At 41.4% G+C, this 17,361-nt stretch overlaps 1 protein-coding gene across 1 annotated transcript in view; it reads right to left on the bottom strand.

Moving 5' to 3' along the window:
* Positions 1-13,300: 13,300 nt before the first annotated feature.
* ABCG1 (ATP binding cassette subfamily G member 1) overlaps positions 13,301-17,361 on the bottom strand; it is a 48,114-nt gene continuing 44,053 nt past the window's right edge. Inside the window, exons 11-14 of the mRNA XM_026070722.1 lie at positions 17,246-17,346; positions 16,633-16,791; positions 15,137-15,255; positions 13,301-13,529 (exon numbers count right to left, since the gene is read on the bottom strand). Of these exons, the coding sequence (XP_025926507.1) occupies positions 13,301-13,529; positions 15,137-15,255; positions 16,633-16,791; positions 17,246-17,346 (608 nt within the window). The remainder of the gene's footprint in view (positions 13,530-15,136; positions 15,256-16,632; positions 16,792-17,245; positions 17,347-17,361) is intronic.

Consider the following 17,361-nt stretch of genomic DNA (forward strand, 5'->3'; position numbering starts at 1 on the left):
TATCTACCAACTTCCTGTGCTTTGTGAAAACTTTTTGATATACTCATTGTGGTACCCAGAAATTCCCCTTCAAGAAGATACTGGATGAAGATGGGCTCCTTCAAGGGTCCATCTGTCTCTGAACTGGGTCTCACGGGCGTCTTTCAACGTGCACATCTGTCTCTGAGAATAACAAAAGGTTGATATTTGTTGTTTTACAAAACAGAAGTTCTGAAGAACTTTATACTGAAATATCATACTAATTGAAATAAAACTCTGGAATTCTTGAATCAAAACATTTCATCTGACCCAAACACCTCACTGCTGAACTGACTCAAATGCTTTTATTGTGAGTCAGTCCTGTTGTACTGACACTAATAGCCAATATCAAGCTGAATTTTCTCATTGTGTTGCCTTATTTCCTGAGAATTGCAGACCAGTGGTCTGATCTGGTTTTGTTCCTGCTGACTGGAAGGTGAGTGGGTGAGGAGAGGCAGAAAGTCCAAACCAGAATTTCCACATATGAATGTACTCACAACAGAAAATACAGACCTGTTTAGAACCAACCACCAACAAAATTGTTCAGATCAGTTCAAAAAAAAAAAAAAAAAGAGATAGACAGAGAATATGTAGTGCAAATACAAAATTCCTGTGAATTTTCCCTCTTTCATATTACAGAAACTCTGGGAAATTCCCTGGGTTTGAAGGCCATCAAAGTTAGCTGGGTCTGACTACACAAGGAGTAGACAGATGGTGGTTTGGAAACAGATATCATCAGTTCAATGATTTTGGTCTGCTGTGTTCCCAGGCAGCTTCACTGGAGGTAAATCTGGGAAGTAAACCCTGACCAGGTTGTCCAAAGGGCACATGCTCCTTCCTGTCCTGAAGTAGGATATCCCCTGCTTGTCACCCTTTTCCAGACTTGGCATTACACCCCATGCAAGAGAAGGTTCACCATAACTTAGCATACAGGTCTTAAAAAACAGAAGCAGCAAAATCAAAAGCTTTCCCATATTCTTTCTTCTGCAACTACTTTGGGGGCTACTTTCTGATTCTCCCACAGAAATAAGACAAAAAAGCACCTGTAAGACTCCCGATAAAGCTGTGAAATCTATGTAACCTTTGACTCTAAGGATGCAGGTGGGGTGAGCAAGGAGGTCCCAGAGACAGGTGGAACTTTATTCAACCAAGGCACCCGCCCAGCAGAGTACATGAGTTGGCAGCTGAAAGTTGGTGGGACAAGAGAATGACCATGTCAGAGAAGGAAGGGGGGGAAATAGTGAGACTCCGATTTGGCATCACAGAGTCTGACAATGTTTCAGCTTCATGTGTTGATAGTATTTTCCATCTGTGGAAGAAATCAAGTATTTGACTTCTTTCTCAGCATTCTCCAGGGGAATGGGATGGGGGGAACAGGCACAAAACTGCAATGTCAGGTATCCAGGAATGCCACTGCGCAAAGTTAACAGTGCATAAAGTTTTCACGGAACTTTTTCTTGAATAAATCTTCAAGGCAAAGAAAAATATACAGGAAACCAGGCTATGAAATAAAGGGGAAAAAAAGAACTAAATAGATGCAATTAGAGCTAATTTGAGTAATCCAGCCCTTGACAGCTTTTCTTCTATAAATAGAGCTTGCAACATACACTTCCCAGCCAAGCCCATTATTATGGCTCTCCTAAGAAAGGACTTCAGTATTGGCAACTGACAGCAGAACAGCTGCTTGTTGCTCACCTGGTCCCTGCACAGGTCCTTTTATCCTTCCGTGTTAAGCGCGGCAAACATTCTATCCCAGCAGCTTCCCTGCGTTCCAATGCCTTCCAACCTGCATTACAAGGCAGGTTTTAAATTGATAAATATTAGAAAATACAACAGACGGCACTTCTGTTTTCAAATGCTCTTTATTTTATGAATCTGTTTAAAGTACATAGCAGATGCTAATCACATGTGAGGTATATTAATTTTTGCACAGTTGCAGGTGAGAAGTTGGCTTAGTTCATGGCATTTACCATAACATAATACACTTAAAAAAGCAATTTACATTGCCACTCAGATTGCAAATGAGTCCTCTTCCTCCTCTTCCCTTCCTGGTCTATGAAGAGTTGGCATGGGAAGGCATCTATTGTTTGGGACCATAATTCCCCCAACCCAATATTTTTTGCAGGTCTATAAAACTAGCAAAAGAAAATGAATTAGAATATTGTCTTGCCCTTAGTTTTAAAAATGCAATCCTATTGTTTCCACTGGGTAATTTTTCCTCTAATCATTGCTCATTTTATCCAAGACTGGACACTTAGCTAACTTGTAAAACCTATGGTCATTACCCTCGGACCATGGTGAGAGATCAAGCAATTTTGTTGTTGTGGTGGGCAGGAAGGGTGGAGTAAGGACAGCAATATTGACTAGGCTATCCTTAGTGACCTTAAATCCTTACTGACCTTAAATCTGACACACAGACAGACATCTTGGTAGCCTGAAAAGCAACACTGCCAAACAAAGAAAGTGTATGACAAAGTAAGGGACACCCAAATCCAAACCCTTCTTCTGACACTGCTGTTTGTGGGGACTTACACAGATGGAGTTTCCCCACCAGTGCAATGGGAAGCAGCAATCTCAGCACCTCTGCTGAGAACGGTAGAAACAGTAACCAAGTCATTTCCTGGACCATGTGGATCTTCAGGAGAAATTTGAGAGGAAAAATACTGGCTTTGTGAACCAGCTGAGGAGACCTTTCATGATATAGACAGGATGGACATGCACAGAAGGCTGCAGAAGAGCCCAGGGCAAGTGTTGTGGCAGAATACGGGATGATGGTGTTTTGTAAAATGGGGAATATACCGATGTGACTAGCTGAATAATGGAAACATGGTTTCTCTTCAGCTTGGAAAAAGGGGTGGAGGGGAGGAAGTTTATAGATTCCAGAGTGCCAAGCAGAAAGCAGCAAGTGAATGATCATTCCCTGCCTCCTCCAACACAAGAAGCGTGGGTAACTGCTGATGGGACTTCCAGGTAGCATGTTCAAGATGAACAAGATGATGTGGCTGATACACCAGAGGGCTATGCTGCCAGAGGGACCTGGACAGGCTGGAGAGATGGGCAAAGAGGAACCTCATGAAGTTCAACAAAGGCAAGTGCAGGGTCCTGCACCTAGGGAGGAATAACCCCATGCACCAGTACAGGTTGRGGGYTGACCTGCTGGAAAGCAGCTCTGCAGAGAAGGACCTGGGGRTCCTRGTGGACAACAAGTCGACCATGAGCCAGCAGTGTGCCCTTGTGGCCAAGAAGGCCAATGGTATCCTGGGTGGCATTAGGAACATTGCCAGCAGGTYGAGGGAGGCGATCCTCTCCCTCTACTCAGACCTGGTGAGGCCACATCTGAGGTGGTGTGTCCAGTTCTGGGTTCCCCAATACAAGAGAGACATGAAGCTGCTGGAGCAAGTCCAGCAGAGGACTACTAAGAYGATTAAGGGCCTGGAGCATCTCTCATATGAGGAAAGGCTGAGAGAGCTGGGCCTGTTCAGCCTGGAAAAAGGAAGGCTGAGAGGGGATCTTATCAATGTGTATAAATATCTGAAGGGAGGGTGCAAAGAGGATGGGGCAAGACTCTTTTCAGTGGTGCCCAGTGATAGAACGAGAGGCAATGGGCACAAACCGAAACACAGGAAGCTCCATCTGAACATGAGGAAAAACATCCTTACTGTGAGGGTGACAGAGCACTGGAACACGTTGCCCAGAGAGGTTGTGGAGTCTCCTTCCTTGGAGATATTCAAAAGCCATCTGGACACAATCCTGGTGAACATGCTCTAGTTGACCCCGTTTGAGCAGGGAGTTTGGACTAGATGATCTCCAGAGGTCCCTTCCAACCTCAACCATTCTGTGATTCTGTGATTCTGTGAACAGCAGATTCTGAAAGAGATTAGACAAATTTGTGGAAGAAAACTCCATCAAATGCAGGAAAATACAACGGCAATCCCACTGGCTCAGAAAGTCCCTGAATTGTGTGGGGTTTTTCAGGGAAGCACCTCTTGGTGCTTGCCCTGTTCTTCTGCTCTCCCCTATGTGGTGCTTGTTCACTGTCTGGTACTGTGGTAGACAGACCTTTGCCCTGAGTCAGTGTGGTTGTTCTTATGTTTTTATGAATTTTTACTGGAAACTGTTTTGCAACCCACTTGTATTGGGAGATAGGTGAAACCACCATAATGTACATGTGAAGCAGGCAATTCGCTGTCCTCACCGACTGCCCCTAAGAGCAGGACATGAAAACGTATCATTACCAATGCACCTGCCACTGCCCCTTGAGAGAGACCAGGGACAAACGCATTTGTCTGAAAATAATAACACTTTATTTGATTCTTTTTTGTTACATTATCATAAATGTTCTCTATTCTCAGAAAACAAAGCCCTAGTTTGGAAAATAATGCACATACAAATCTCTTGCAGGTATTAAGTATACAGAAATATACAAAGATCTCTCTATTATTGTAATGTATCATCAGAATGCCCCACATCCCCCATTTTACTCAGGTTCACTGTACCAGTAAGCATAAACTACAAAGGTAACAAGCAACCTGAAAAAGACATGGTTGATATAATATCATTATATATATGTATGCATATATATATATATTTATATATATATCTACAACAGTGCAAATATATCACAGCGTGCAGGCAGCAATAGTCTCTAGAGAAGCATAATAAAATTGATTCATAGTAATGCAAATGCATTACAGAAACAAGAGACAACAATTACTTACTAGATATACAGAATATGCACACTTTAGCACGCTGATTTAAAATGTTACTTGCATTGACTCTTGCTTTAAAAACAAAAGAACAAATGTTAAATAATTCAATAAGAGATTCAAGGGCAGTACCTCACAATAAGGTCAACTGACCGAGATAAGATATTGCACAAATCTTTGCTGACATAGGTAAAGGCTTGGCTATACCTCAGGACTTGCRTGCTTTCTTTTTAGATATATTAATGTAATTTTCTCCTTGAATTTCATTTACTAACCTTTACCACAATTTAGGAGCATTTTTTTCAATATTTTCTTAAATTGTTCAGCAACTCATTCACATCTGTAAGGGGGTATAACTATCATTGGGGTATAACTATCATTGAACCCAGGAAAGCTGCTTTTTTGAAGTAATAGAAAGGAGCTTGTATAATGATTAGATTAAACGGATTCCTAAAATAAATTAAAGTGGGGGTAAAAAAAAAAGAGACTTCACAGATGCCACTGTAGTAAAAGGCCCTGGCAACTTTAAAAATAAGATTTCCTTGTTGCTTTACACTCTGCTTAAAAAAAAAAAATTAGATTTTTTTTCTTCTTGAAAGAGTGGTAGTGAAGAGAAGCACACCTTTAGATCTAGAACTACAGGTATTCTCTAGTTCACGGAAGTTTAAAAAGTTGGCCCCTTATCTCAAACTATCTTGCACTGTTCCCAAAAAGCTCATTTTTGTCCACATGGACAACAACCACAAATACCAGCAAATAAGGACATAAGCAATTAGCAAGCAAGGACTGACCTGCTCAGAGATCCAACACAAAGCAAATGCTTAACAAAATCTTGATGTATCTTGTGGGCATAAACAACACAAAATCTGGGCTGGCAGGCTGAGCTATGGGAATTTATTTTGCCAAAGGATACCAATTTGGACTGGTCACCCTTTGTTTTATAATCACGGCAATGTGTCTCAACAGAAATCTAAATCTCTTAAGGCTCTATAACTGACAACTTTAAACTACAACTTTAACCATAATTCCAAAGTTATGGTTCCCTATAAGGTTTGAAAATAATAAGAAAAAAAAGATGCTAGATTTCATGCTCTAAAGTTCCACTACTCTTCCACAAAATCAGCATGAAATGTGTACAGAAATAGAAATATGCTAACATACACAATTAAAAGCAAAGTTGTTAGGCTTGCAGGCTCAAACTGCAACTTTTGGATGTGTAATATGCACAATGATATCTAAGGTTATAAAAACTACTCAGTGGGATCTGTTAAAATGATCTCTGTGTATTATGAAGACAGGTATTTCAGAGCAGGGCAGTAGGGGTTGATCCTGGAAAGAGCTACCAACCCTGTCCCTGACAAGTAAAGTCCACGATTAATTTCAGTGATACTTAGCACTTACTTTATACACTCACTAGTGCTGTGCAGCAGAATTAGTAGGACCTGTGTCATGGGCACAGCAATGATCAGCCTGTCACCAACTGTTAGAAAGGACCTGACACAACGTCATTTTCTGTCTACTTCTAGTTCCCAAAGGCTTTTCAAAATGCCTTTGTTAGTACTGTTCTTTAGAAACAGCTTTCCATACAGAACAGTGGGAATGTAATTGCTGTGCAGTTGCACCACATTGGGGTGTTCTGGTATGAAAATGGATGCACACAGGAACATCATTCATGGCCTCAAAGAAAAGGGGACAACATGTGGGGCAGTATCTCTGCAGCTACTACTCACAGCCACTCCACAGAAATACAGAGCAATCATCCACCACAGTTAGCCTGCTCTGGAGGAGCCTGAGGGTTAGTACCAAAAATAACCTCAACATTTTCTAATATTCCTGCTTTTGGCAGGAATCTTTGCTACCCTGTGTGAACATTAAAGGGACGAACACTCATAACTGTCAGAGTTCAGAGTGAAATCCTGACCTTTATCTAACTTACAGCAGGGCTATATAAACAGAGTAACTTAAATCCTCACACATCTTCTTGTCCAAGTATGCTGTAGTACTCATAATCCAAGACCAGTTTTATCAAAAGTTTCCATTTTAGCAATGAATTGCTTGACCTTGCTGCTCCAAAACTCTAAGCTCTGAAGCTTTAACTAATGTTTAAATGTACAGGGACTCATCTCTCTTAACTTGAACTATCCACAGGTGGGCAGCTAATCAAAGGTCCTTGCCTAGGGTCCCTCAGTAGTCAGTGCAAGAGTTGCATACCTCACATGGGCAAAACATCTCACTGGACCATACTTTTTTGTCAAACTATCTAGGTCTGAATCCTGTCTCAGGCTGGGCACAAAGCAGGTGCTTAGGAAAGATCATAAATAAGACGTTAGGATCAGTGTAACAACTTCCTTCTGCGGGTGCCTCTCTAGTCTCCATTGCCTAGAGAGGTCATACCTACCACTAGGCAAACAGCTGTTACTGGTTGGGCTCCAAAGTGCACCTACAGGCTTTGCATCACTGCTGCCTATGGGCATGCTGAGCACCAGGTTAGGATTCGTCAGTGCAAAAGGCCAGCGAAAAATTGCAGATTTTAATGTCCCAGCACTAGTCTAGCCATGGGGGCTAAGAAAGACACTAAGCCCCAGCACACAAGATTAAACAGCAACCAACACACAGAATGCCTGAAAATAAGTCATCCAGTGCTACAGACAGAGCATGTCAAAGGCCAGATCAAAATCAGTTTTGCTATCATTGTCATCACCCAAGATTTAACTTCACATTCAGATCCTCGCAGTGCAACACAAATGCAGGGTTAAGAACCACTGCCAATTGTAATAAGGAAACAAACCTAGAGACAAACTTCCTGAAAAATAGTTCACTCCTGGGCTGGTAAGTATAGGGCTAGCTAGGAGCACAGATGAACTACTGCATCCTGGAAGAGCAGGATTTGTCTCATTTCACTGTAGCTCTCATCTTGGTTTCTCACCTAAGTCAGTCACCTGCTTTGAGTTTGCAATGACTCTCCACTCTCCCTCTCGCTAAGGGACAGGTGGCTGAGGTAAGTCAGGCCCATTTTTTCTGGAGGTACCTGCTTCTTTAGTTTCACTACAGAGAAATGCAGATGATGAACTTAGACCAGGCCTCGCATTTTTAGACAACTATGGTAAGATAAACCATCTCCAAAAACACTATTCAGTTGATGGAACATAAAAGCAAAAAAGAATTGAATTTCCTTGGCCAAGTCAGGGCAACCATAATTAAAAGTAGCATGCACATCATTTCCTCTCCCTCCACATCTAGGTCCTCTCAGCCAGACCTGTGCTGCGGCTGGCCACAGCCCACCAATCTCCATCCTCGCACTTGGGAGGAGGCTCTGCCTTGCTGCCACTTCTGCAACTGATGCCCTTTCTAACCATGTTCACACTAACTCACAAAGCTTGGCCCAAAACAAACACAGCTCATCCAGAGAGCTATCCTGTTCAGAAAAGTACCTGTGCATGCCTAAATCCTACCCAACCCAAGACACTGATGTGTGTGTTCAAAATCTTCCATGAATGAGGAAACACCACAGCTGAATCAGTGCCAGACTGGGACAGAAAATGCCATACTCAGCCCCTGCGAAAAAGACTCCAGGCCAGCTCCTGCTGCACTAAGATCAAGGAGAATCAGAGTAGATCCACAGGGTCAAACATTACCTTCTTATTAAACCTCACAGGACTACCTTTCACCCAACAATAACAACATAACAACAAATCCTGCAGTGGTGGGGTGCTCTCTTGCATTATGCAGGACAAATACACGTGACCCTGTCCCCCACACAGACATGAAATGAGACTGGAACTACAACTTGGTGGCAAAGGGATTGTGGGAGGCTGCAGAAGAAAGACATGTGCACATGCTTTGCATCCTTCTCACATGGATTTTCTGGGAAGTTGTTTGGACATGTAAGCTCGCTGCACCTGAACTCTCTTGCTCTGCCCTGTGTTACCTTTCCTGAATATGATTGTCACAAAGCAGGAGACAAAAGAATAAAATTGTATTTCAACAAAAGTTACACTGAAAAAAATTAAGATCCCATCATGCTTAGTTCTGGGAAGTAAAAATAAATGCTGACATTTTTAGAGTATAAAGCAGTCCTGCAGGAAAAAAAATGCACAGTTCATTTTCTTCCCTACCAAACTTTGCAGATAACAAAAGCAACTGTGCAAAGCCACAGTAAATATATAGAAAAATATATGCTCTTCTCTATGCTTGGTTTTCATTCTCCTCTCCCCCTCAAAAGAAGTATTTTGTGATTCAAAAAGATTATTTCAAGATTAGTGTAATGCTGTAATTTCACAGAGACTAACCCAAAGCAAATGAGCTTCTCACTATTGTCAATGAGTCTGTTTAGACAGCGAGCATCTCAGTCTTCCTGTGCAATATGGCCCTCACCCAGCAAAGCACTTAAGCCTGGGCTTTATTTTAAAGACATTAATTGTTTCTTTGATTCAGATGGGACAACAGATATGTTAGAAGTTACTAATGTACTTAAGTACTTTGCGGGAACAGGGTCTCAAAGGATTCCATTAAAGTAGAAGACATCCATCTCATGTTGAGTAGATAGGACAGTAGATAGGACCTCTTTCTGTGAGAATCACTGGGGTTGTACAGGTCAATATGTATCATCACACTTCTTTCTAAAACCAAATGTTTAGCAAAACACTCATTTCTGTGTCAATACAGACATTGACACAAAATAGAAGATCAACATGCCAGTCATCTGGTACGTCCACTTCCTTGGACTCAAGTGTTCGTTATCTCACACTTACATAACCAGCTTTCCCTTTTTTATATATACATTTTCCTTTCCTTTAATGAGAAAAGAGATATTTTGAGCTCCAAATATTAAAAAGTGAACAGGATTTCAGCACCAGATATTTTTTGTTACTCCCCTTGATCCATAAAGATGAAATTTTCTCAAATGCTTATGAGTAGAATCCATTTTCCAAATCTTTTATTTAATTATAAATAATAAATTTTAAAATTATTTTTAAAAACTTTCAGGCCTTCTCAGACAATATTCAAGTTTCAGCCAAAAACAAAAACAAAAACCATTTGAAGCACAAAAAGTCTTAACTGATGCATACAGGAACCAAAGCAACATGTCACAATGTAACTGCACAAAACAAGTCAAAATAAAACAAGGAAGCCAACAGAATACTAAAGCCTTCTAGCAGTAACAACAGGAATCATACATTCAGTCTTCAATAGATCTTTAAAAAATCTTTGTGCCTCTCATGCAGTTTTTAGCCAGATTGTGACCTGGTTCAAATGATCATAATGGCATTGATTTCAACCAATTTTTAGTTAGTTATATCAGCTGAGGATCTGACATTTTTAGAATCTTGTTGGCTTCGTTACTCTTCAGCATGAAGCCTTCAGAGTTTGGCAATGTTCTTGCTTACACTCCAGCACATGCAAGCTCAACCCATCAATATGGGAAAGCTTTTTATACCAGCCTATTAGAATTTATTTCCATATAAATGGAAAAAGACCAAGTTGAGTGTACAGTAAAAACTTTGCAGCATACAAAAATATAATTGGGATGAATCTAAAATATTTCTATCCCAGAGTAACAGCAGAAGAGACATCATTTGTTAATTTTAGAGCTAAGGAAGGAAAAAATGATTTTCTCATTTATGTATAGCACTGAGTTTCAACAGACTTAATTTATTTCTTTACTGGGATACTACAGTCTGAAAGTGTTCCTTAGAATAGTAACTTTCAACTAAGTGCTCTACAGCAGATGGCTGAGAAAAAGCGTATCTAACAAAAAAGGAATGACAAAAATATTCCAGAGAATGCATTTTCTTAGGAACACCCATTGAGGATCAGACTTTTGGCTACCATAGTACAATAGAAAGTTACAGTACAGGAGGATATGTTGCAGACTAAAGAAGTAAAACAAGAATGTCTACAAATAGAGGTATAGGCACAGATAACAAGACAGCATCCAGGGAGCTCATACTGCTAGATTGTGACTAAACAGGAGAAGATGGCATTTTCATTGTCTAAGTTAACAGTGCTGAAATATCAGTCTTATCAACAAGGTTATTCCATCCGGTAAACTGCAAGTGATCTTCAATCTGGTATTTGGTAAATTAGTGTTGGTAAACACACAACATATGCCCTGAATATATTTAATGCCATGAATGTCACACACTTTCATACCCAGCTAGCCTACAGTTGGACTAGCAGTGTGAAACAAAAGAATCATTTGGCAAATGTAGGCTTTTATCTGTTTCCAAATAGCATTTGAACAGTTTGCAATATTCACAAATATTTTGAGAGCCCTGAAATAACCAAGTAATGTTTTGTCAGGARATTTCAGCTTCTGATTTGTTGACAAACTGTTCACAATTAGGAATATTATTTAGAATAGCCAAAATCCTTAATTTCTCACATCTGACAGCTGTGTAGGCCCAAACCTCCTTTTGATTATGCCTGGAAATGCTGCAGAACCCCATCAGAACTCTACTGGCCCCCAGGAGACCTTATGAAAAAGCAGTGGGCTCCTGCACCACATAAAGAGGTTGTGTAAGTATTTTTTTTTCCCTTTCCTAGTTAGTTCAACTAACCTTCCTAAAAGATGTGACTTGACTTCAGTCTTCCAGAACACAGGCTTAACTCAAGCATTTTGAGTTTAATAGAGATACACATAGTCTACGTCTGTATTCGTAAATTAAACAGTCCTGAGCATGGGCCAAAAAACCTGGAAAACAATTGCCTTTACTGCTAAATGGCAGAGCTGCAGCCCAGCCCATCAGAGCTCTTCCAGACAATGTTGGGCACTCTTCAGGAGTTAGCACAGTTCAGGGACCATCCCTATCAGTCTGAGGATTAACAGTATGGACATAGGCAGATTGTGAAAATTGACTTAAAGGCCCAAGAGCAGGCCCTAGCACTCTTTAGTTTACTAGTATAGATGTAGCCACGGAGTCCTCAGAAATAGTCTGTGAATTGCAACTGCCAGTGACCAGCAGATGCAAAAGGTCTCTCTTCAACTTCTCTACTGTCATGAGTTGCTGAGCTCCTGAGTGGTTTGCTGACACTGAGCTGCTTTCAGTCTACAAGACTTCTTAAAATTGTATCAGCTTCCTGATAGAAATAATGCATTTATAGACTTTGTAGGTCTGACTTGGATCTCTACAACACTATGGTAAAGATACAATAACTACAAAAGTTAGTAGAATTGACAAAGAAGTTTATCAGGTTGTCCAACATGGGTATGGGTCCCATGCTTTCATTTCAGGTTGAAAACCCAAACCCATGAAAATCAGTGACAAAATTCACTTCAACTTGGAACCAGGACTCCCCCTGCCAAGTCTGCAAAGATGAGATATGCAAACAAATGCATACCTCATGTAACGGTTTCATTGGTGTTTAGATCAATTAGCTATTAATGCTCATGTGACACATGTAGACTTGGATGAGAACAAAACTGCCTGGCATAATTAGCCCTGTCCTACTACACTGTCCTTGCATATTCAGAGGAGAATCCTACATGTAGGGTGTTACAGGTATTTTGAGCACTGCCACATAAGGCAGTTGCAAGCGTTTTTATGTAATACCCCAGGCTTTGAGCTGTGGATAGTTCTTGCATGCCATCAGACTTYACCAGTCCCTCAGGCTTTAGGGATAGATTCTGCTTTCACAATTTAAGAGAAAACGAACCCTGGAGTGCTTTGCTGTTTTTGTTCACAGGAGGTAGTTCAAATGGATAATGAGAAGAGCTAATATTTTAAATATCACAAATATGGAGGATTTAAGACACTGAAGAAAACATTTTTTCAGTCATTCAGCGACAGCTTGAACATGCCTGACTGCCAGTGCAATCTATTGTTGTTTCCAAATACGGACCACAGGTTTAGTGCAGACTCAGAATTTGCCTTCTCCTCCTACCATTACAATTTTCAGATATGAGACCAGCTCAACAAGTAAAGCACCAAAATTCTAAATTTAGACAGAAACAAAAATAGTGACTTGAATCACTTTAGATTTTTTTTTGTTTTAAAAAAGTATCCATATTAAAAAGATATCTTTTTCTTATTAATTAATACATTTACAGATTATTGGCCAGAAGGGGTAATTCTGTGGAAAAGGATTGCAAAATAATACGTAGAAAACAGCAAAGATGAAACTCTGAATTTAAAAAGATGAGAGAAACCTATTTTCTTTGCATCCCCCATTTCGCATCTCATTACCTTGTCACCTAACGATGACATTATTCTGTTCTGGCTACCAGGACTAGTATTATCTTATCACGGAATTGGTTTTCATAAGGAAAGTTCCTGTAACCAGATATTTTGTTACAGTTACACTGCCTCAGTATTGAAATTCTGTGTTGCAAAATTCCCTTCTATTTCTTCTTCCTAGTTAGAGCTAGAAAGTGTAATGAAAACATGACCCAACCCAACTGGACTGATTGGCTTAACACTATATGACCGCTATCCCAATGTGGTTCTCTATGGGCTAGGTCATAACAGCATCTAGCTGGGCACTGGAGACCGGTCTGCCACGGTAAGACAATGTCAAGTGCCCTCTACTGCATGCCTAAAGTTTTTCCTACTACATTGTTATAGTTGTTTTTTCCTTTATCTCTCTGCTCGGATTTTGTATCTGAGAACAAAATAGGCAATTAGGCGCAGAGAGAAGAAGAAAATTCCGAGCACAATGAAGTCCAGGTAAAGTTTGGCATTTTCTACATCCAGTTCTCTCAGAATTGCCTCTGATTTTTGAAAATGGCAAGTATCATCTTTGTCACAATGCAGATCTTCTCGATCCAGTCCATAGATGGAGAGAATAACTCCTTCGAACCCGTATCTGGAAAGGAGAAGGATGGATTACAAAGTAAAATGCCGATGACCTGTTTAAAAGTACTGCAGCAGCAAAACACTCTCTATGAGAGCTTGGCTGGAAATGCTGAAGGGTTCAATATTGCTTGGACACATGTCTCAGGGCAAATTCTGTCCCCTGTTACAATCAAGCAAATCATATGTCGCTGGCATTTTGCACGAGACTGAACAAGGACAGAAGTTTTGCCTTTAACAGCTTTCAGTTAGCATACAGTGCAATTTCTCAAAAGGAAAATGTTAAAATATAACGCAGACTAGTTTCAGCTTGTATTCAGAAATTCTTCTTCAATTTAAAGTGACATTATTAATTCCATTTTTTAAACTAAGCAGCAGGGACACAATTATGATATGAACTCAGAAATGTATTAAAACTGGGATTGAACTAGAACATCTCTTCTCTTACCTTCTGTGCTATACTTTCACTAGCTAATAATGAGCAGTTCCCATGTCTCCCCCAGGACGGGGCGCACATAGGCTTTGACTTTGCAAGCAGATACACCAGCATGGTCCCCATGCATATGCTAGCTCTCCTCAGTTTCAGGAGACTCCATATGGGCTAGACAATTCCCTTGCAGCCTGATCTTGAATTCTAGTTACCAGTCCAGTGGGTGCAGCCTCTTAATCTTCGATAGGTCTCTGCATGAGACCTCACTTGTCAAATGAGAGGAGATTTTAGCCTGGGTTTTGTTAATAGTAGTGCAGTTCAGAGGAGAATGAGGGGAAAGGGGGAACGGTGATGGAGGATAAACCTACAAACCTATTTCCTCATAGTAAACTGGCCCTACAACGACACAAGTCATACACAAAACCGTGGTTAAAGGACTGTTTTTAAGGACCCATGTAGCTACCTCTGCAATGTCCACTTCCTGATCATTTCAGTCCAAAGAAAATCCACTGGCCACCTTCAGGGGAATTCATCTCACCTAATTACAGCCCAGGCATTTAGGTGTCTAGTCTAAACTAGTCCTCCAAGCTAGCCTGCAGAGGTTTCTTGATAGCAATCGTACCATCTTAAGATAACTGTCTCAGATAGACAGAGTGACTGACACAGATAGGATACAAGGTGCCTGTCTCTTTCCATTGAGCGTAAATGGGGCTTAAACCACCAGTTTAGAGGTGACACAAATCCCACCCCTCTTGTGGCAGTACAATTGCAAAGTTTAAAGTATCTCTCCAACAAGTCCATCAGGGATACAGCGGTGATTTAACAACATTGTTCTTCCAAAATGAGGTGCTGGCAGCCTCATCAATTTCTCGTTTTGGCACACTGTTCCTACTATTTCCCCAAACTACTGTTCCAAAATCCATGGAGATCCATGTGCTGTACAATCCTGTTGAATTTAATGGGAGTGACCTGGACTAGTGGCAGATGATTTATACTGAATGTTCCTATTAGTTTCACATCATATATAGCATAAAATACAGTGAGATAGCATGGTATTCTTTTACATTATTTGCATGTTTATACTGTAAAGGAATGTGCTGTGAACTGTCTTTGGCACCCAAAATAACCAAACAAGCAAGCAAGCAAACAACATTTTGAAGATGGGAGGTTAATGGCCTCCCTAGCAGTACCTGACATAGGAAATGTAGGACATCCACTGGAGGTACGTTGGAATGGTATCAAAGCTGACAAAAAACCCAGAGAACAGAAGTACCGGGATGGCAGTAACTGGGCCCACAAAAGTGGCCACCTGGGAAGGTAAGGAACAACCTCCTGTCAGACAGCCAGAGAAGTAACTAGAAATTAACTTGCTCTTCCATCTAATGTCTTGACCTCCAGTGAGGAAACCAGTCTTTAAATGGGCAGGCTTTCTTCATGGCAAATCCTCTGTTCTGTGCCAAACCCAGAGAAGCGGTGGAAATCTGCTCTCTTAGGCAGCAGGGAGCAATGCCATTCAAATCCTTCTGATAATGCTACTCCCCCAAATTATCACCATTCCAAATACCATGAACTTGCTCAATTTTTGGACAAGGTTTCTTGGGGAGGGAAGTGGTTAGAGGCTGTGAGTGGAAGAAAGGGGGTCTCTCTCCTGTCCCTAAAACCCTGCTCCTAGCAGACCTCTCTGCAGTGCTGGGATTTGTCCTTTGAGGGACTTGAACCCACAATGAAGGTTGCAGAACAAGATGAGCACTGGGATTCCCTCACTTCTCTGCGTGTGAGACTCTAAATATTATGCCCTTCACCCACTCCCGTCTCAGATCTCCCTCCCCATTAACCCCACATGCATAGCAGCTTCACTTGCTCCTAAATATTTCTGAAGAGGATAAGGAACATCACCAGCTGGAGGTGCTTTGGTAGGGAAGACAGATCTTGGCTGGACTCCATCCCCTCCAGCGCAAAGGGCTGTATGGGTATTTCTGGGGAGAGTGAAAACACAGGGATCACAGAAGGGGGCTGTGCTGGTCTCCACAGGATGGCTCAGAGCAGGACCCAAGGCTAGTACTGCAGAAACTTTGATAGCATCAGAGCATAATAACATCAATATCATCTGCTATCACATGCAGTATGAAACAGAGCCCTGCTGTGGATTTATCACTTCTCCGCCACTACTGTCAGGTAGCAGGATGGAGTTACACAGCCAGCTTCCAATGTGCCAGTCACACCATGAGCTGCCTCTCTCCCTCCCTCTGCAGAGGGTTTGATTTCTGGGCAAACCTCCCTTCGCCTTGCCTCCTACAACTTTCTCCTTGTATGTGTATGGAAGAATCCTGTCCTGAGCACAGCTACAGATCTTCATGGCCTACCTCCTCCACTTGGTAGSTGCACAGAAATGCACCTGTCCTGCAGATTCTAGGATCTGCTCAGCCTGGGATCAATAGCAAGTGACAGCCCACTCAAGCAGGGACCTGCACAGCACCAGTGAAAAGGGGAAAGATTTGTATTGCCTCACATCTACTGGGGGTACACGCTGTTTAAGTTGATGCTAGTGGGAAGCACCAAGCACCCAGAGAACCTTTTGTCTGTCATTTCCCAACAAATGCCTTGGAGACACAGCAGCAGTCACAGCAAGTAACCAGTGCTAGGGGATAGCAGGGTTCCTGAGAGAGCCCAAAACACCCATCGGTACCTGGAGGGATGTAGAGGCTGCACCTATCAGAAGACCCAGTGATTGAGCCACCAGGGACGTCATGGTTCCCAAGGCCGCAAAGAGGACAAATCGGAGTGCATCAGATGGCTGCGAGGTCATCCAGTACACAATGCTGCAGTAAGCTACAGGAAACATGATCTGCAAGGAAATACACATGCAGTTAGTTCACTGAAGTCAAACATTCATTGTTATTCTGAGTGAGATAAAAACACAGAGGGAGCATTATATGCTAGTTAATCAACAGCTCTCAGCCTTTGCATGTTACATGACAGGAATGGCATTCAGCTGAGGAGAATGAATACATCTGCCACAGACTGTCATAAACACATCCCACTCACTTACAGCCTTTTTCAATGCCCCATCTGCACAAGCCACAAAACCAAACACGCTCATTTGTTTATTAAAAAAAACTTGGGTCAAGCCTAGGCTTTTGTGAAGTCCTGCCATTTATTTCTAAAGGTGTTTTGATTTGGACCTGAAGCTTCAGCACACACATATGAACAGTTTCTGTTCAGATGGACAAAATACCAATACTGATCTTCCTGGCAAAAATTTAAATGGTTCTTGTTTTATTGAAGARTAGAGCATATACCTGAAAAGGAACATCAGCCATGGTTTTGGCAAGATAGTAGGCTTTCAGACTGTACCAGTAGTTCAGATGCTCTCTAAGAAATACTCCCATCTCAAGAGGAACTACAGAGAATACAA

This window comes from Apteryx rowi, unplaced genomic scaffold (genome assembly GCF_003343035.1).
Source record: "Apteryx rowi isolate R43461 unplaced genomic scaffold, aptRow1 scaffold_317, whole genome shotgun sequence".
Taxonomy (NCBI): Eukaryota; Metazoa; Chordata; class Aves; order Apterygiformes; family Apterygidae; genus Apteryx; species Apteryx rowi.